Consider the following 21,501-nt stretch of genomic DNA (forward strand, 5'->3'; position numbering starts at 1 on the left):
GTTCGTAGAGGCGAGTGTGCGTACGTGTATGTAAGCGTCTGCGTCTGTACTATGTGGTTTCAAAAAAAATAATTGTCCAGAAGTTTTAGTTTGGTCAACTCAGTTCGCCCAAGGACGGTTCTGAAGAGGTGGTGTGCTCTTTTGATTTTCAGAGACTGTAAACTCAAATTTGTAATGCATCATAAGCATCTGGATCCAGCCATCCTTTTCCAGGTAGGCCTTTCCGAAGTGTCACTGCAACTTCCAACGGCACCTCAAAGATTTAATGAAAACGGTTGCCTGATGTGACAGTTTTAAAGTCCAGTACAAATATAGGTAGCCGACCCTTTAATTACAGTTTTAAAGTGCCAGTACATATATAGGTGGCCGACCCTTTGGTGAACACCCTTTTCCATAAATTAATCATAATTATTGCACCGGATCTTCTACCCGTTTTATCCAGTGATGTTGGTAAATAATACCGCGTTCTCTAAATTATTAACCATTAACGATTCGAGACATGTGGATCTAAATGGCAGAATACAAATAGACCTGTCGCCCAAAATCCTTACTGGACATATCGCTTTTGACAGCCACCACAAAAGCTTTTTGGCCGGGGCCTAGTGGGCTTTATAATTTAGGTTGTTGTTGCTAGCTTAGATTCATAGGCACATGCATATGCAAGCATATAAATGAAGATGCGCTTGCTGGTACCTGGACTGGTAGTCTGGTACCACACTACAAACTATGTACTCTTTAATTGCAGCAGCCTCCACGGCCCACGACCACCAGCGAGCGAGCAAGCCAAGAGCAGCGCGCGCGCAGCAGCAGCCGAGAAGCGAAACCATGGCCCCTACGCCGGTGGCGCTCGTCCGCGTCGAGTCTCCGCAGACCGCCGTGCCAACGCGCGCGGTGGAGCCCGGTCGGACGCGGCGCATCGCCGTGGCCGCGCCCCCGCTCCCCGCGGCCGCGCTGCAGCGGCGCACCCGCGTGGTGCTCTACTACCGCACCGGCGGTGGCGTGGACGGAGGCGGCGCTCCGGCGCCGGCGCGTCTGTGGGAGGAGGTATGCTGGGCGAAGGAGTCGCTGAGCGAGGCCCTTGCCGACCACCCGGAGATGGCCGGCCGGCTCCGGCGCCGCGAGGACGGGTCATGGGAGGTGAAGCTCAACGACGCCGGCATGAGGTTCGCGCAGGCCACGGCGGAGGCGACCCTCGGCGAGTTCCTGGCGGCGGTCCGGGACGACAAGGACCGGGCGCGCAGCTGGGAGGCCGCGCTGGCGCCGTGGGCCGACGTGAACGCCGAGGACCCCGACATGTGCGCTCTCTTCTACATGCAGGTGCGTGCTTAGCTTGGCTCTTCCATCGTGTGGGTTATTGTCAAAGTTTCATACAAGTTTTTCATGCACGTTGCCACATCAGCACATCAGCTTATCTGATGACATGATAGAAAATTTAAAAGAAGAGAGAAGGATTCAATTTCATTTAGATGAAACTCCCTAGCACCAAAACCAACTCTGAATGTGTTATGAAATTAAATGGTACGTGGTGGCTATGAAACAACAATATGAAATTGTGCATTGGAGGGGTAGTTTTCAACATAATTTCATTTTCTTCGTGATGACGTGGCTATCTTGAAAACATCAAAATAAAATTAACGGTAATGCTATACTACACGCGTCCGAACCAAGAGAAAAAATCGGACGCGGAGTGCTGGCCTCCGGCCCCACGCCACCTCAAGTAAGTAGTCTCGTAGTCATCCATCTCCCGTTTCATCACTTATACTTATCCACTCGTTTTTTCTCGAGAGTCCAGACTCTCTTCATCCCCGACCTTCTGTTTCTCTTCTAATCCAAAGACCAGCGAGATGTGTGGGATGATGCAGGGGTGGCGGCTCTCCAGCAAGCACGCTGGCGGGTGGAGCATCGTGACGTGCATCTCCTACCCGCGCCCCACACCGGCGTCCTCCTTGATCACCTCGACGGCGTCGCGCTCCCCCACCCGGCGGCCTCATCCCGCACCTGCGCCCCACGCCGGCGGCCTCGTCCCCCACCCGCGCCCCACGCCGGCGTCCTCCTCCCCACCTCGACGGCGTCACGCTCTTCCACCCCGGCGGCCTCGCCCCCCACCCAGGCGGCGCCCCTCCCCCCCCACGCCGGCAGCCTCGTTTTGCAACTTCATCTAATGCATTGCGTCCTCCTCCCCACCTCGACGGCGTCGCGCTCTTCCACCCCGGCGGCCTCGCCCCCTACCCAGGCGGCGCCCCTCCCCCCCACTCCGGCGTCCTCAACCCAGCGGGAGCGCCCAACGCCCTCGGATCCAGTGGCCCTCTCCCCGACCCCGGCAAGATCCGAGCAAGCCCCTGACCCTCCCCTACCCCGGCCGGCGGCAACCTCCTCAGATGCGGCGGCATCTCCTCTCTTTCGGCCGACAACGGGCAGGCTGGTTGTTGTGGATCTGAGTGTTGCAATAGGTACCTCATGGTGTTGCAATAGTTATTTTTGGATGTTGCAACGGTGGCTATTGACATTTCATCTGTTTTGCAACAGTCTGACTTGCTAGCAATCGGGTGTTGCACCAACTTGTTCCTTATGTTGCATATAGTTGTTTTCTCTGTTTTGTCTCTTCTTCTTTCGTTGTTGCAATGTTGTAAGAGATGTTTTTTTTGTTGTTGCAATGTGTCTGTTTTGAATGTTGCATGAAGCAATTCGGGATGTTTCATGCACGTAAAGGTGTTGCAATTCTCGGTGTTGCAAGGGTTGATTTTTGATGTTTCGATAGTTATTTTTCAATGTTGCAACGGTGGCTTTTGATGTTTCATCTGTTTTGCAACAGTCTGACTTGCCAGCAATCGGGTGTTGCACCAACTTGTTCATGATGTTGCATATAGTTGTTTTTTTTGTTTCGTCTCTTCTTCTTTCGTTGTTGCAATGTTGTAAGAGATGTTTTTTTTGTTGCAATGTGTCTATTTTGAATGTTGCACGAAGCAATTCAGGATGTTTCATGCACATAAAGGTGTTGCAATCCTCGGTGTTGCAAGTGTTGATTTTTGATGTTTCGATAGTTATTTTTCAATGTTGCGACGGAGCGTCCAATAAAACAAAATTATCGGATGTCCGGGCGCTAGCACTACCGTAAAATTAAAATAAAATCATCCACAGGGATTAACTTTATATGCCCCTGGTGTGGGTCAGTGTCACAAAAGGAGTTGCTAAAATTTAATTCCAATAGTGAGTAGGGTGTCTTTTCGCGAAGAGAGAGATAAAGCAAAGCTTTAGGAAGCAATAGTGTTTGTTAATTTTTTATATAATTATAGTGTTTGGTTAGCTGGGTCAAGCGAGGGGACATGATAATATTGAAAAAATTTTGAGTAAATTTGATCGAGACACTTGAGCTACTGCTGGTTGGTGCAATAAAGGGCCACGAAGATAATTTTGCTTATAATATATTTTCAATTAATTCATTATCATGTTAGAAGTACGAAACTAGTGAGATAATTTTTTTATATTTTAACATATAATTTGATTGCTTGTTAGACAACACATATATGAAACATGGATACAATTTGATTACTTGTTAGACAAAACATATATGAAAGTCAACTTTTTGTAATTGAAACGTCCTTATAAAAATCAACGGAGTGAATACATTTTAGGAGCAATTGGAGATAATCCCTCCAGCCGCAAATAGAAATATAAGTTATGTATTCGACATCAATAGACGTGACCAAATGCGGCCCCGCCCAGCCCGATAGCCCAGCCCGTGGCCAAATGTGGCCCTGCCTAGCCCAATGGCCCGGCCTGTGGCCTTTATAGGGTCGGGTGTGGCGCGCATTTTGCCTGCTCAAAAAAAATTCAGGCAGGCCAAGCCCAGCCTGATTATTTTTTGATTTATTTTACAACTAAAAAAGATCGGACATCCTAGTCCGACCTGAGCCCGACTCGAAAAAAGCCCGAAAAAGCTAGTTCGAAAGCTGTTCATGGGTGGACTTGACCACATTTTTTGGGCTGAAAACATTCTGGGTTTTTTGCCGGCCCAACCTGTATTTTGCTCAGGTCTAGACATCAATATGGTCATATAAAACATTAATTTGACAACTAACTTTTGTTAGAATATATTTCTAACACATAGGAAAAACACACAAATCTACTATATAACATAGTTAATCCATAATCAAATTTTAAAATAGTTGACTCAAGCCAATCCAAAAACACGATTTATTGTGAATAGAGGGAGTAAAAATGTTAGCTTGGTACTAGCATATAATGGAAGTCAACTCTTAGTCTTGGCGAGTGGCATATGCATACAGAATTCGTATACTTGTTTGAGTACTAAACAGTTCTTAGATGTAAGCTCATATTGGAACATCTTCAACTGCAAAGCGTGGCGGAAAATATTATCAATTATTAGTTATACAAAAGAAGAACTTTTTAGACGGTTTTTTTGAAGCTTGATTATTTAAAGCCCATTATTAAAATATTTTCACATATTTTTTAGTGTGCGGCCACGTTTGCAATTTTTTTTTAAAAAAGAACTTACAAATGCTTGAATCCCGAACAGGTTTGTGCACGTAGGCTGAAAATGTTGGCCTACATTTAACATAGAAACTTGTACTACGAAAATTAAAGAAACGGAATTTACTTGTGAAGCTGCTGCATATAAGAGTGGTCATTTTTAATTTCTTTATTTTCTCAAGTCTTAAAGGTTTGGTGTATTCCTTTTGCACTGCGCGTTCGAGTTCAGCATAGATTGTTGAGTTCACAGTTCCGTGAAATATTCACTCACTGGATGAAAGTTGTGATCAATGGCGAAAGTAGCGGGTGCATCTCCAATGCCCTTGACAGGCCACGCGGCCAAGGCAACGCAAAGCACCCGGAAACGACCCACTCCCCGACCTCCCGACCTCGGAGATAGGTGGGGGCAAGTGGCACTCCTCCGATATCCCCGTGTGGGGCTCGGAGGGTACGGAGCCACCGTACCAAGGATAACTGCCGGCCTCACATGGTGAGGGGGAGGGTACGGAGCCACCGTACCAAGGATAACTGCCGGCCTCACATGGTGAGGGGGAGGGTACGAAGCCACCGTACCAAGGATAACTGCCGGCCTCACATGGTGAGGGGGAGGGTACGGAGCCACCGTACCAAGGATAACTGCCGGCCTCACATGGTGAGGGGGAGGGTACGAAGCCACCGTACCAAGGATAACTGCCGGCCTCACATGGTGAGGGGAGCAGGCGAGGGCTGGCGCATGTGGGGCATTCAATGCATGCCATGATGATGTGACGTGCATGGCTCCCCACCCGCTCCTGCCACGGCACAGGAGGTGGGGGGCGGTCGTGGACCGGTGGGCCATCTAGTGCGACTTCACCCAAGGGACCGTCTTGATCAGCGACGCCATCATGGTGTGGCGGGACCGCTTGGATTAACTTGGCTAAAGCACAATTAAGTCACCTGACACGCGATCATATGCTTTAATCAAGTTAACTCGGCAGTCCGTCGGATTTCATCCGATATACCACTACATAGGATCGAGATAGCAGAGCTCACACGAAGGTGAGTGGTTACAGAGAATACAATAGATCATCCAACTTAAACAAGTACATTAATTTCTTACAACACTGGTTTGAAAATCAAAGTTTTACAGAGTTCTTAAGCAGCGGAAAAGATAAACTAGCGGAAGCTAGCGCCGAGGTCGGATGTCACGGATGAGACCGATCCTGACATCACTGGTCCCTATCCTCGCCGTCCGAGGAGGGATCCCACTTGACCGTCCACCCAGGCGGGAGCTGGGGAGGCCAAGTGCCAAAAGCAGTAGACTCAGGAGCTTCAACATCACCTGAAAGAGATTGCCACAACAAGGCTGAGCGACTATGCTCAGCAAGACTTAACTGACCGGTGGGATCTACTTCACCAACTTCTAGACATGCAAGGCTCTTTGGCTGAGGGGTTTGTTTTGCCAAAAGCAACTACAGTATGTCCTTACTTTCAATATTTTAGCTCAGATTCTAAGTTCATTAACCAGTCTAAATTAGCAACTTATGCTAAGCAAACATAGCTTCCAAACAATTTAAAGAACAAGCATCAAGATTAATATCATCATCATATTCCATCTTTACTCAGTGTAGCATAGCGATCAAGTAGTCCCAAACTGTGAGAGGCAGACGAATCGATTCAAATTTCTTAACCATGCATGGCGAACCTAATCTCACGACATCCGCGCACCACGGAGGGTCGCTTCCCTTGTCGGCCGTCCCCATCAATCCCTTGAGCCGTGTCGGGCCCACTTCTCTTGGTACAAGGTTCCACAGATCCGGCCTCTGCCGTTCTGTGACCGCACTTGTCACCACATGCGCCCGCAAGGGAAACTCTGTTCCAAAGACAGTGGATCAAACCGCTCACGTCCTGGTTCAATCAGGTACTATGCTTCCCCATCCCATACTAGGTATGAGATTAGTACTTTCAAACACTTAATCACGAACACCAACACTTTCCGACCTTAACCAATTTCATGTAGATAGACGGGGCAATCCACCGACCACCAAAATAGTTCACAGAGCCCTGCCCCGTCCATCGTCCTTATAGTTGTAACCAGAAGGAGAGCAAACAAATCCTACAACTCGCGAGTGATAGGGAATCACTCGACTTTTACTGAGTCCTGTTAAGCACTGCAACTACTCGGCCTATCATACTAGTGTTCAGATCAAGGGAACTAAGTCACGCATCTATGGTTCCAAACAACTCCTGAACGTAAATGCACATACATACAACAGAAGGCATGCGCAAGTTTAGAAAGATTGGGTGATGCTCTGGGGCTTGCCTTCGATCAGGGCGGAAGCAAGCTGATCTTCGGCGCTCTCGGGTTCAGCTCCTGCAGGCGGCAACTCGGCTACAACTCCATCTTCTGGCACTGGGTGCAGCTCGTACGTGCCGTTAGCGAGGTTTAGCTCTACACGGAATGCAAATGCAAGGGTTAAAACACTTAGACGGTTATTTCAACAACACATGCAAGGATTTAGCCCAAAACTATAGCAAAACTATAGGAAAAGTGTGAAACCCACTTCATTGGATTCTACTCAGAAAGAGGATTCCAACCCAAGTGATTCCACATTTTTCTAATTTTTCCTCAGTTTAAGCTGAATTTCCCAAGCTTCTATTGATTTAGAACAAGATAAAAGAGTCGGATCGGGAAAAACTTACGATCTGACCCTTAGACCTAAGGAATAACTGTACCGGGGTCCTCATACTTAAAGCAGAGAAGTCCCTAAAATTTTACACAGATACCCTCGGTCCAAAAGAAAAGGATATAGCCGAGCCCTCAGGCGAGGCGGATAGGGGTCGGGCGAAACAGATAGGGTCGGGCGAAACGGACAGGGGTCGGGCGAGACAGAAAGGGGTCAGGCGAGACGAAAAGGGGTCGGTAGCTCACCTTTGGTCCTACTGACGAAGTCTTGGGGTCGGGAAGAAGCAAGCTCAGGCAGGGCGACGAAAGGCGTTTAAGGTTCGGGCGGTGGCAAGGTCCGGCGGTGCTCCGGCGGCGACGGTGTTTCCTGTGGGCAACAAGCAAGCTCTAGCACAGCGTGGAAGAAGGCAGAGCGGCTGGCGGGGTTGGCAAGGCACGGCGTTGGGCGGAAAGGGAGCTTCAGAGAGAGCTCAGATGGCGGCACTTGCGTGTGAAGCAGAGGAGTGTGCGGTGATAAGGGTGAAGGAGATGAAACCACGCAATCAGTGCGGCGAGGGCAAAGATGGTGAAGGGAACTTCAGTAAGAGGCTTTGGTACCCTTTTTATAGCAGCGCGGAAGATTTCGGAAGAAGGAACGAGCTCAAGCGGTGCGAGGATAAGATCAAGGCAGAAAGGAGTGCTCTGCCGCGGCAGCGATTGGTCGGCGTCTCCATTGGCCGGCGAAGCGGAGCTCCGGGGATAGGATCTTTACGGCATTTGGCAAGGAAGACAGCGCTAGGCAAGCATGGTTTTGCCGGGTGGAAGGATTGGCGAGGTCGAGCGCGTGGCTGGTCGTGTCAAGCGCCGGATTGGTTGCGGCGACTCGGTATCGGCGGACAGGAGGGAGAGAGGGGGCACTGCAGGCGAGGACGCTGCGGGCGAGGTGACAAGGCAAGCGGCGATGCTAGCAAGCGCGGGACTAGCGGCTTTGCTGGGGCACGTTACTGGCGAGGCGGGGGAAAAGGAGTTGTCACTACCTAAGCGGTGGTTGGCGATGGCGGTATCGTCGCGAGGTGCACGCTTGCTGGTGTGGTCGCGCCACGCGGCGGCGGCGCTCTGAAACAGGGTGCATGTGCGCTCTGGTGCTCTTTGCCCGATAGATCTGCGGAATCCTGTTCTGGGTCCATCTTCCAGCATCATGATCTCTCGATTTCCAAACTACACCACTTTGACTCCCTTAACAAGAGTTGTAGAACACCAGCCAAGGTCCAACTTTTGTGTTGGATCGAGCTCAAAGACGCAGTGGATTTGGGGATCCAAAGCTCCAAAGTTTGGAGGAATACTGGTTTCGGGACTTAGAGAGAAACGGTGGTTTGCTGGGTTTCAAGGGTCGGGGCTGATTTGAACTGCAGATTTGGGGAAGTTTCGGAGATGAATTGGACCAAGGTCCAATTAACAAAGTTATAGCAGGGACTTCGTTCTCCAACTTCTATAAAGAGTTTTCTTGGCATCCTGCTCAACTTTCCAAATATAAACCCTCCCTAAGGCGCTAGGTTGGGCTGAAAACCATACTTAGCCGGTATAGCTCAAGAAAGGCTGAGTCAACCAGATTAGGGGCTTGTCTTAAGATTAAACTCGGCTGGGTTAATCTAGGTTGTTACACATGGCCTGCAGCACGCCTGGGAGTCTACCCTTTGCTACCTGTCCACCATTACATCCCAAACGTGGGCAGGGCTGTACGACCGCAGCTAACCTGTGTCGAGGGGCACGCACCAATGTGGGGCCTTTGGGCCCATAGACTGAACACAAACCAGAAGAGGGCTCCCGACCACTAGGAGGGAAAGGGGCGCTACCGGCATCATTCAAACGACAGTTAACAGCCAGGCTCCTACGCACCCTAGCATCGCACGCAGCCTCCCACCATGGGAGTTGGTGGATGTGACAGTAGCCACAGCTAGCATAGTACTGCCACAACCCGCACAGTGCCTGCCTCACCGTGCCTCACCTGCCACGCTGCACAGTGCGTGGCACGTCCTCCCCCTCCCCCCCCCCCCCGCCCCCCCGACGTGCCACAGGAGTAGGGATAGGATGGGAAGCTATTCCACGATGGGCCCATCACATCCGACCAGGCAAAGGGTCCCTCCCTGCTAGGTGTCTCGACCACTAGGGTTGAGGGACCCTCACTTTCTCGCTGTAGCCCAATCCCCAAGCCTATATAAGGGGAGTTGGGTTTTCCTTTGACTCTTTGACACTTCTCACACACTTGCATGCTTACGAGCACCCCGTTGTAATCCTGCTGCACACTCAGACTTGAGGAACACGAACTCTCACCTTGAATTGGACGTAGGGTTTCACCCCGAACCAGTATAAACCCTTGTGTCTATCTGCAAGTCATTGATTGTGAGGTGAGTGTGGCGTGATTCACTAGTCAGCGGTACAGAACACCGATAATTGGCGTGCCAGGTAGGGGTAGTCGTGGATACCACATCCAGCTCTTGATGGCTTCCTTCGGTTTCAGCTTCGGCGACAGCAATGCTTCCAACGACATCGTTCTCTTTAGGATTCTCAAGTTTGCCATCATGGTTGGGGGAGAGATCCATCTCATCCCCACCTTGGTTCTAGCCTAGGGTTTTCACTTCGGAAGCCTGGACTTCATAACCGACCAGTTCAGCCACCTACACCTCCACGAAGAGGAACGCCCTGTGTAGCGCGGACTACCAGAGGAATCCTCCTCTGATGATGAGGGTGTGCTACCAATTGACTATGACGTCCTCGCGCATAAAATCGACGCACACTTGGGGATAGCCTCGAGCCGGAGGCTTGCCGACACACGTTCTACGCGTTGGCCAATGTCTTCTCCCAGCTCTCTAGGGAGGCGCTGCTACCCCCAAAAAGTGACTTTTGGGACCCTAATACCATGCTCCCCCATGGCCTGCGTAATGCCACCCAACTATTTGAGCTCGACCTCGCACGCTGGCTTTGACCCCCATCACCAGATTTTGTGTTCGTGGGGGCTGTCGAGTACTCCCAGGCATCCTTTCATTACCTTTTGGAGGTGAGCTTCACGAGCAGCTCGTCTTCCGAGATGGAGCTCGTGCTGAGTAGCCACCCTTTGAGAGAGTGCTTCATGGTGGAGGCTGTAGCTGATCCAATGCATGCCGGAGGAGCACGAGGTGTATATTCGCAAAAAGGCCGAGCGCTGTACCGCTGAGGCAACGGAGCTGGAGAACAAGTGCGCGCAGTTGAAACGTGACCGTGCTAAGCTGGAGCAGCAGTGCAAAGGGCTTTTGGGAGGCTCTGCTCGCGCTCGTGCTCCTCACGTGCATGACCAGATGATGCGCGATGACAACGACATCCACCGCTTTGCACGGGCCAGCTAGAACATCGCGGCTGTGGTCATGATCCTATGCTCCATTCCCGAGTCTCAGGACCCCAAGGGACTTTGCATCTACCATGAACTCAAGGGGCTTCTGGAGGCTGCAGCGGTGCAATAGGCCGAAAGCTCCCTCGAGCGGTGACAGGAGGCATCCAGCAGGCACCAGGGACAAAGCGCCAGTGGGGTTTGGCCCCACAGCTGCTGCCTCTACCCCGAACAAGCCAGCGGGAAGCAGGCCAGCTCGCAAGGGGGGCATTGGAGCTGCAGCGTCCCCTGGCCTTGGTGCACAGTCACCTCGGTGGCACCCATGATGAATAAGGCATGATCGACGCCAAGCGGCGTGAGCGCGTGGCGACCATTTGTACCATCGTGATTGTGACGACTACCGTGACCGCCATGACCGACGCTATGACGGCATCCTCATGCCCAACTTGGAGGGTCTTGGCCTAAGGGCGTTCGGGAGGAGGATACGCTCTGCCCCTTTAATTTTCCCGAGTGCTTTCGAGCCCCGACCAACATCACCAAGTACATTCGGGATATGAACCCTAGTGTTTGTCTTGAGGACTACCGGCTCCTCTGCCGTGGAGGGGGAGGGGCACCATCGAAGATTACTTCATCATCCAGTACTTGCCAATTTTCCTAATGGAATCGGCTCGTGCCTGGTTCAAGTACCTCCAAACCGACTGCATCCGGGACTAGGCTAACATTCGCCAAATCTTCATTGGCAACTTCCAGGGCACCTACACCTGAACAGGCAACTCTTGGGACCTCAAAAGTTGTAAGCATAACTTCGGAGAGATGCTCTGGGAGTATATCTGTCGCTTCTCCTGGTAGTGCAATGAGCTCCCCGACATCGCTGACACGGACTTATTCAGGGCGTCCATCTTCGAGACCACGCCACCAACCATGCCTTGGGCGAGTAGGAGGTGGTCGCGATCTTTGCCAAAGGAAAGAGCAGCGCCAAGCATGGCGGAGATGAGGAGGGCGGCTCCTCCCACCACGACAAGAAGAAAAAGAACAAGAAGCGCCACGACAACGAGCTCATTGGTATGACCGATCGCGTGGGCAAGTAGCAGATGGGGGCAAGCCCACGCCCGACCACTTTGAGAAGCTACTAGAAGGGTTGTGCCCGAACCACAGCTTCCCAGTGAGGCACCTCTACAAAAAGTGCGACCTTATGAGGTTCTACATAAAGGGCAACCTCAAGATCGACGCTATGGGGAAGCAGTTGCTAACCACTGATGGCGACATAGAGAACAAGGACACCTTCCCCAATCCCCAAAGCTTCCTCATGATCTTCGCAGAGCTTGATGCCTAAGAGTCCAAGTGCAAGCAGAAGCTGATGGCTCAGGAGGTGAACACCGCTCACCCTGCAGTGCCGACCGACATGAAGTGGTCAGAGGCAGCGATCACCTTCGACAGGTCAAACCACCCCGACCACATCCCATCACCAAGGAGGTTCCTCCTATTCATTCACCCCATCATCGCCAACACCCTCTTGTCTAAGGTTCTCATGGATGGCGGAAGCGGCCTCAGCATCATGCACATCAGTATGCTTGATGACATAAAGATCCTACGTTTTGAGATCCGACTAACTTGGGTGCCCTTCCACGGGGTCATCCTAGGAAAACTAGCGATTCCAATCATGCAAATCGACTTGCCTGTCAGATTTATGGACTGTGTGAACTTCTGCATGGAAACCCTCACATTCGAGGTGGTGGATTTCATGGGATCCTACCATGCGATCCTCAGGCGACTTTGCAACACAAAGTTCATGGCCGTTCCAAACTACAGCTACCTCAAGCTTAAGATCCCTAGTCCCCAAGGGGTGATCACCATGAGCTCCAGCTACTAGCATGCCTGTTGATATTTCTTAACGTTACGAATAAATCCGCAAGCACAAGGATATACTATTATATCATTTCAGCCGAACAATATTTAGGGTATCATAATTTATATTTTTTTCCACCCAAAGGATGGCATTAGTGTAAAAGGATTTATCGGATACATATCCAGGATCATAAGCTTAAGTAATAGACCAAAGTTCATACAGGGGTAAGCCATGATAAATATATGAGGGTAATGCGATACACAAACAAGCCAATCTCAAGAATAAAGTATAAAAGAATAAGCTTAAGGTTAGCGGGAGCAAGGCGTCCAAGAGGTCCTAGTGGCAACTATCTATACTAGGAAAGGTCATACAAGCACACGGTTAGAGCTAACTCTAGGCATACAACATTACGGGGAGAATATCCGTCCCTAGTCTACCAAGGCAAGGTATCCTTTAGAACTCCTACACCATACCCGAACGTGGGGAACTACAAGGGACGGACAGGGCTGTCACCACCTACCGCCTACCCCTCAGACCGTGGGGCATAGTCATATTCGATAGATCCCAACGTGCTCGAGCACCACGCTCATATACGTGATCACTACTCTAGCCCCTCCAGAACCCCGACCATGATGATCGACAGGCATAGAGCTAGAGCAAGCCTGAAGGCACAATGAACCGATGCGGTAGCATAATTTAGCCTAAGCATACGAGTATAACTTAATAAAGCACAAGTCATGGCATAATACACTACCGAAATAGCATAACAACCATACTCTTTATAGATAGAACACCAACAAGTCGAGTACAAAGCCATACCGAGAGCCAGAGGTTACGTCCCCAACAAACCCGAAGACTAGCTTAGCACTATAAGAATTCAGCTCTATCCTAGCTCCACTAGCCTAAGGATTACAAGAGTAGCAAGAGAGAGAGGGAGAGAGGCTTCAAGGGTGGTGTGTGTGAGAGGGGGGGGTCTCCTCCTTTTATAGGTAGTTGAGGGTGGTTCCCGGGAGGCATCCACGGGGAATCTTCCCCAACCGCTATAGGGAGTCCACCAGCGATCGCCACGTGGAAGATAAGGGTGAAGGGACCCTATCCAGGTTTGGCCGACCCTGGGCTGGGCCTCCTCCCCACCGCCTTTGTCTGGTGGGCTACTGGTTGGACCTCAGCGCTTTCCCTTTTGGACCCATGCTGGATTGGGCTAGTTTGCTCTAGCATGTGGGCCCTCTTATCTATCATGTACGCGTCTAGTGTTCTTCTGTGTGTTTCGTCCATGTTCGCGCATGTTTCCTCTCTTGTATAGATATGTATCCTTGAAATAACTTATTTGCCAATACATGTGGAACTAGGTTATTGATAACAATTATGTGAGTAAGGAATGTTAGTTTTTCTTTATTCTTTGAGTAGTGTGACGGTCAAATTTCTATCATAAGGACCGTCAACAATGCCCAACTCTGCGATAAGGAGAACTGCAAGCTTGCCACCTAGACAATCTGCTCCCTAGAGTTTCGTGAGATCTAGAAGGCCACGGAGGAGGTCACCTCGACTCCAACAAGGCCTCCACGTCGGGTGCCTTCAAGCCCACGAAGGATACCAAGATGGTCCAGATCGACCCTGAGGACCCCAGCAAAGTGGTGTGGATCGGCACCATGCTATCCACGAAATGGGAGCGAGCTCATTGACTTCCTGCGCGCCAATCGGGATATGTTCACGTGGAAGCCCTCTAACATGCTGGGAATCCTCAGGGAGGTTGCTGAGCATGCCCTTGACATCAGGCCAGATGCCAGACTGGTCAAGCAACGCTTGTGCCACTACAACAACGAGAAGTGAAAGGCAATAGGTGAAGAGATAGCCCGGCTCCTAGCGGCAGGGTTCATCAAAGAGGTGTTCCACCCCGAGTGGCTAGCCAATCCAGTGCTTGTGTGGAAGAAAAATGGCACCTAGCTCATGTGCGTCGACTACACTAGTATAAATAAATCATACCCCAAGGTACTATATCCCTTGCCGCGCATCGATTAGGTGGTTGATTTGACCACAGGATGCGAAGTCCTGTGCTTTCTGGATGCCTATTCAGGCTATCACCAGATTGCGATGGAGTCCGACTAGCTCGTGACCTCATTCATCACCCCATTTGGTGTGTACTGCTACATCATGATGCCCTTTGGGCTCAAGAACATGGGCTCTAGGTATTAGGAAGTATATATGTATATTAGGATGTATTTATCCTTTCCTTGTACACTTGATGCATTCCTTGTACTTCAAGCCATATTAGCCATATATATATAGAGGTCAACCTTCCTCATTAGGGTGTGTGGTGTTTCCCATCTACTTCTCTACACCAGGTACCAAAGGTGCATGCACCAGTGCCTAGACTTGTTGGTCGATGACACCGTCAAGGTGTCCATCGGTGACATCATCGTTAAGTCCAAGAAGGCCGAGCAGCTCATCACCAACTTGAGGGATGTGTTCGAGTGTCTTAGGTGCTACAACATCATGCTCAACCTGGAGAAATGCGTCTTTGGGGTGCCAAGGGGAAACTCCTAGGGTTCATCATCTTCAAGCATGGCCTCGAAGCCAACCTAGAGAAGATAGCGGCGATCAGGAACTTAGGGCCGATCACCAACCTCAAGGGTGCTCAGAAGCTAATGGGGTGCTTAGCCTCAGCCACTTCATGACATGACTTAGGGAGCGTGGCATGCCCCTATACAAGCTCCTGAAGAAGTCTTACCAGTTCTTGTGGAACGACGAAGCTCAGGAGGCATTTGACAAGTTGAAGGCTTTCTTAGCCTCACCGCTGACCTCGATCTCGCCTAGACCAGACGAGCCCCTACTGCTCTACATCACCGCAACCATGCAGGTGGTCAGCACGACCCTTATCGTGGAGCACGTAGAGTCAGGACACGTCCTCACGGAGCAGAGGCCGATGTACTTAATCAGTAAGGTACTCTCTGACACCAAAGGTCCACTACCCCCAAATACAAAAGATGATCTATGTCATCCTCATCGCCACGCACAATCTCCTCCACTACTTTTGAGAGCCATCCCATAGTGGTGGTAACATCGGTGTCGCCTCGGGGCGAGTGGCCAAGTAGGCAACAGAGCTCATGGGCCACCAGATCTCCTACATGCTAAGGACCACAATCAAATCACAGGTCCTTGCTGACTTCATGGACGAATGGACCGAGGTCCAGACCCCGCCACCCTTGAGGGACTAGGAGTACTGGATGATGTACTTCGATGGATCACTTATGGCGATGGGCGTGGGGGCTGGGGTCATACACACCTCAGCCAAGGGGAATCGCATGGAATGTGCAATCCTCCTGCACTTTCACACCAACTACAATGTGGTGGAATATGAAGCCCTCATTCATGTCTTAAAGATTGCCTTCAACCTGAGCATCTGTCGCCTCTATGTTAGGGGCCATTCGAAGCTGGTCATTGACCAGGTCATGAAGGAAGCATTGTGCCGCAATGACAAGATGGTCACGTACTACAACAAGGTGTGAAAACTTGAGGACAAGTTCGATGGGATCGAGCTACATCACATCCTCATGTTTGAAAACCGTGTGTCGATTTCCTGGCAAAGCTCGTGTCCAGCACGGAGTATGCGCCGCCTGGGGTGCTCATCAAGCTTTTCAAGATGCCCAACCTGACCTTGGGTCCCACTGCCCCCGACCACAATCAAGCATTGAAGCCAACCTCGGGCCCTAAGAAAATGGGGGCCCAATCAAGAGGTCGAGACAACTGAGCCTGACTGGCCCATGCCCTTCCTCAACTACCTCTAGCAAGGCACCCTCACTAGCGATGCAACTAAGGCCTGACAGCTCGCCGGGCATGCATAGTCCTTAATCATCATTGGGGAGGAGCTCTACAAGCATAGCCCATCTGAAATTCTCCAGAGGTGCATTCCACGCGAGCAGGGAAACCTGCTACTTCTAGATATCCACACTGGCACCTGCGGCCACCACGCGGTGCTGAGGATGCTGGTCAGCAAAGCCTTCTTGCAAGGATTCTACTGGCTGACTACAAACACTAACGCCCAACAGATCATGCACACCTACAAAGGGTGGCAGTACTATGCACGACATACTGACCTCTCTACGCAGGAGCTACAAACCATCCCCATCACGTGGCCATTCGTGGTCTAGGACCTTGATTTGGTTATGCCTTTCAAAAGAGCGGCCAGGGGCTACACCCGCCTCCTCTTGGTAGTGGACAAGTTCACCAATTTGATCGAGGTGAAGCCCATCACAAAGGTCACATCCGCGGCAGCGGTTCAGTTCTTACTCGACATCGTGTATCAGTTTGGGGTCTTGAACTCCATCATCATTGATAACAGCACCCAGTTCATGGGGAAGAAGTTCCTCCATTCTACGACGACACAACATCCAGGTGGACTAGGCCTCCGTGACCCACCTGCGCACCAATGGCCAAGTCGAGCGTGCCAACGGCATGGTTTTGCAGGGTTTCAAACCCCGCATATTCGACTGCCTTGACAAGTTCACGGGGCACTGGGCTAGTGAGGTACCTGCCATGCTCTGGAGCTTCACAACAACACTGAATAAGTCCACAAGGTTCACACCCTTCTTCATGGTGTACGACGCGAAGGTTGTGCTCGCAACCAACCTCGACTATGGTGCACTGCGAGTCAAGGTGTACAACGAGGCAAGGTCGGAGGAGGCTCACCAAAACATGCTTGACTAGCTAGATGAGGGCGTGACATGGCACTCCTTTGATCAGACAAATCCTAGCCGGCCCTCCGACGATACTACAACAAGAGCGTTCAAGGTTGGGCCTTCTAGGTTAGGGACCTGGTCCTCCAACGGGTCCAACCACCAAGGGCAAGCACCAGCTCACGCCACCTTGGGAAGGACCCAACACCATCGCCAAAGTCCTACTCCTGGGGGATTATCGCTTTAAGGATAAGAATGGCAACGTCCTCACCAATTCAAGGAACATTGAGCTGCTACGTCGCTTCTACCCTTACTCATTCTTTGTTATAAACAATGAAAAGCCCATCATTCCCACCACCTCTTTCCCTTTCTTCTCCCTATTCCGAGCGGTTCATACCAACCTGTGCGGGTGACAGGCATGACCCTCTCGGGGGGCTACATACATATGAATACCTTAGCCGCGAAAACTTGCTTATCGTGATCCCGACCCACATCGTGCAACCAAATTGTGGAAGAAAGCCCCGCGGGCTAGCTCCCAAGCTTTACTGCACACCAAGCAAAGGGAAAATGAGAAAGTAACGCAACACAGCTAGAAAACTGAACTTAAAGACAAATTCCAAACAAGTTCTTGATAATCAAAACATCTGTTACAAAATATCTGAGCTTCAAAGGGCTAAAAATCTACTCTGCAGGAGCTGAGCGTCGGTCCTGGATGTTGGAGGGTGAGACCTGACTGACCAGCTATTGAGGGCTTACCGCCAGAGCCTTCCTGAGCACATGGATCTCCTCACCCAATTGTTTCCTCGTGTACCCACTCCCTACGGTGGCAAAGTTCACACCCTCATAGTGTATGGCCATGGACATGAAGGCAATGAGGGCACCATATTGACGCCCGTTAGTGATCTCGGGCCACCCCGAGCTGGTCCACCAGAGAGCCCGCGCTCTGTGCCCCTTCCCCCAAACACATAATCACAATGCCTCAGCCGCACCTTGGAGCATGTCAATCTCACCGACCACCTCCTACACTTGGTGCTTGCCGCCACTTGTTGCTGGAGGGCCGAGGTCGCCTCGTCTTGCAATCCTGAAAGGTTGAGCTCCCGATCAGAATCAGCACAAAGGTTAGAGGAAAACAAAAGCACCAAGGGAAGCTAGGATCCTACTGTTGCAGATCGCTCTGAGGGTGTGGACCTTGGTCACCAAGGTTTGCCGAGCCTGCTCCGCCTCCACCCTGGCGGTCTCGGTACACTGACGGGAGCGCTCCATTGTCGCCACGAACGCTTTCATCTCCTCCACCTGGCAAGCCCGTTTGATGACCTGCACCCGGTCCTGAACCACACGGTCGGCGAACTCTCTCCTTATAACCTCCGTAGTCCATGCAGCTTGGGTGGCGGCATCCTCGGTATGGCGCTATGCAGCCTGAGTAGCCTCCGCCTCGGATCGAGCCATGGTGAGCTCCTGCTGCAACTGCTACACCTCCACGCGTGCATGCTCTACCTCGAATGTTGTGTATGCCAGCCGCCATTGGTCGGCAACCTCCCTCTTCTGCAACTTGTATGCGCCTCGCTAGAACTCAGATTTCCTCATCGAGATACCCAATAGCTCCTAGAAAAAAGTAGCAGATCATGCAATCAAAACCTAACCACCACGAGCAAAAGAACCCAAACCAAAAACAACACCAGTCGGATTTAGTGACCGGCAGTCAACCAAGGGGTTACTCAAGTAGTAGATTTATAGGTTGGGGAGATCATAGGACCAAGAACTCAAATGGTAACACAGGGGCACAAGGTTTAGATAGGTTTAGACCTCTGGATAGTAATACCCTACGTTCTATGTTCTAGTGGATTGTATTGCTGATCGTAGGTGTGAAGAGTTAACGTGTCCTCGGGGGGCACCCCTGACTTCCTTATATAGGCTGACGACCAAAGGTTACAAGTCAAATAGGATCTAATATTAGTCGGTTGTTACAAGGAAATCAATCTGAGTCAGTTGACCGCAAGTATCCCGTGATATCCAGGCTGAATCGGTTCGCCCGGCCTCAAGCTTGTGCTTCATCGAACTTCACGCCTTGCCCCACATGCCATGGTCGGGCAGGGCACACTTGTCAGGCCAGCCAGTATCTTGGTCGGTGGGGACCCGTGGGTACCCTTATCCCTCAACACCGGAAAGGGGGTAGGAGGGTTACTTGCTCGAGCAGAAGAACCTCCTCCTCTATCAATATTAGAGCGCCCGTCAGGGCCCCCAATGCCACAACAAGCAGCACCTGGGCCTTTCCTAGGTCATCGCGGACTTTCTCGCCATGCCCGATGATGCTAGCCCACGACGCGCGCTTGCAGCCATCGTCAAGGGTGCACAGGGCCTTGTGAGGGTGTCAGGGATGCACCCAGGTCAAAGTCAGGCCAACCTCAGACCTAGGCAACACCCTGATAAGGACCAGGCCCAGGCCCGATGGACCCTTCGGTAGGGCTAGCTACAGGGTAGGGCTTTGACCCTGCAGGGGGACTAGCTTGCAATGGTGAAATCCACACCTCCTCCCATTGTTCCCTCCGTGGATGAGGAATCCTCCACGTCGATCACCTCCATGGCGGCCAGTGCAGCCGTGATGGACACTCGGGCCTCTGCTGTGCCCGAGCTAAGCTACAGTGTAGGGCTTTGACCCTGCAGGGGGATTGGCTTGCAATGGTCAAATCCACACCTCCTCCCATCGTTCCCTCCGTGGATGAGGAATCCTCCACGTCGGTCACCTCCATGGCGGCCAGCGCAGCCACGATGGACACTCGAGCCTCTGCTATGCCCGAGCTATTGACCCCCATGGATAGCATGGTCACTGAGGGGAGACCGGCACTGGCTACCGGCGGCATGCCGACGTGTCCACACCTCTACCAGGGTCAGCACCAACCGAATGACGTGCTTCATGAACCCCCACTGAGGTGGGCTAGATGCTAATATTGGGAACGAACTCTCTGGCAAAAACAAAGATTACAAATTGGGTCAAAAATCAAAATTCGCACATGCATCCAACAAAGGAAGAAAATTGAAGGAATCGAGAACACTTACCTCTCTGACCGGCCCAGTGGGAGCAGCGCGGTGCAGCACTGCGCCGATGATGCCGTTGGCGATGGTTGCACCTGTGCTAGGGTGGAAGGAGGCAGGACGGCCACCGCGCGGCTATTGGCAGCAATTAGTGCACCAATTTGTGAACCGCAAGCGCACAGATTGGTTGTAACTTTTCCCTTTGAGTAATCCCCCAACGTTTATAAGCCTTGGAACAAGGGATTTGCATGCTTAACTAATAATCACTAATCAATGTAACCAAAAGCTCTATGTATTGAATAAGATTATGCTAATAAAGAGCTAAGCAGTCTAGATCAAAGCAGGTAAAGAGTATAGGGTGTGAACAAGGTAGATGGAATGCTTGTCCTAGGGATCTAGGATCACTTGTAGATGCAATCTCCATGAGTGAACAAACTAGACCTAAGTGTTATCGTGAGTGAAAGTGAACCATACCCAACACTTCTCCTCTCGCATACCGTCACTATGCAAGGATAATAAACTATTACACAACAAGAACATGTCAGGATGATTGTTCTAGGTAGCAACAAAGCAACCTAAAGTAGCACTGGGCAGCCATTACATGAAAGAGCATCATCAAGATATAAATGATAACAAATAGATCTTGAACAAGTGGTTCGGCGATTACAAATCAAGATCTCCATACAACCCCAAGGACAAAAAGAGACTTTACCCTATGATCATACACATGTTGATGCAAAAGGGGATAAAGGATGCTCTGTAGATTAGCTGGACCGAAGAGGATGATGAATGGGGGAAGGAAAGCCCCAGGCCGATCGGCTTGAGCACCTCTAGGCTAATCGGCTTGGGGTGTTTTCTCCTCCTCCCGAGCTCCATTTTGGGTGGCCTCCTGTAGATCCAATCTTCTCTCTATTCCTGACCTTGTGACAATGGTGAAATGGTGTATGCGTGGTGTTTCCTCTCTCTTCTCTTTCTATCCTTGCTTGTAGTCCTTTAGGGGGTATTTATAGTCCTTCGTGGGAGGCGGCTCTAGACGAATGGTCGATGGAAAAACCCTATATGCATCGTAGATTTTGCATCAAAGAAACGGGAGTTTTACCGGGCCTCAGAACAGGCTAGGCCGATTGGCTTATAGGGTACTAGGCCAATTGGCCTGGGCCCTTTTCTGGCCCATCTGGTCCTCCCCTTTCACGTGTAGGCTCCTCTTGACGACCCACGTCCAACTATCCATCAAGCTTCACACACAAATCCTCTGATTATGTTGTACTTCCTATCAAAACACAATATCCTCCAAAATACAACACAAATGCATTAACCAGGTTATTTCAGGTGCCAGGTGGTGGGTTAATATAAGAATTAGTCTGAAAACATCACTTAAATGGCCCTTAAAAGTTGTCAATAACGAGCGCCAACAATCCTCCCACGCTTAGCACTTGCTCGTCCTCGAGCAAGACAG

At 50.9% G+C, this 21,501-nt stretch overlaps 1 protein-coding gene across 1 annotated transcript in view; it reads left to right on the forward strand.

Annotated features, from left to right (window-relative positions):
- The first annotated feature begins 628 nt into the window (after positions 1 to 628).
- Positions 629 to 21,501, forward strand: part of LOC101772604 — a 30,589-nt gene continuing 9,716 nt past the window's right edge. The window contains exon 1 of the mRNA XM_004973388.3: positions 629 to 1,317. Within this exon, the coding sequence (XP_004973445.1) occupies positions 727 to 1,317 (591 nt within the window). The 5' untranslated portion in view covers positions 629 to 726. The remainder of the gene's footprint in view (positions 1,318 to 21,501) is intronic.

The sequence above is a fragment of the Setaria italica genome, chromosome VI (genome assembly GCF_000263155.2).
Source record: "Setaria italica strain Yugu1 chromosome VI, Setaria_italica_v2.0, whole genome shotgun sequence".
NCBI lineage: Eukaryota > Viridiplantae > Streptophyta > Magnoliopsida > Poales > Poaceae > Setaria > Setaria italica.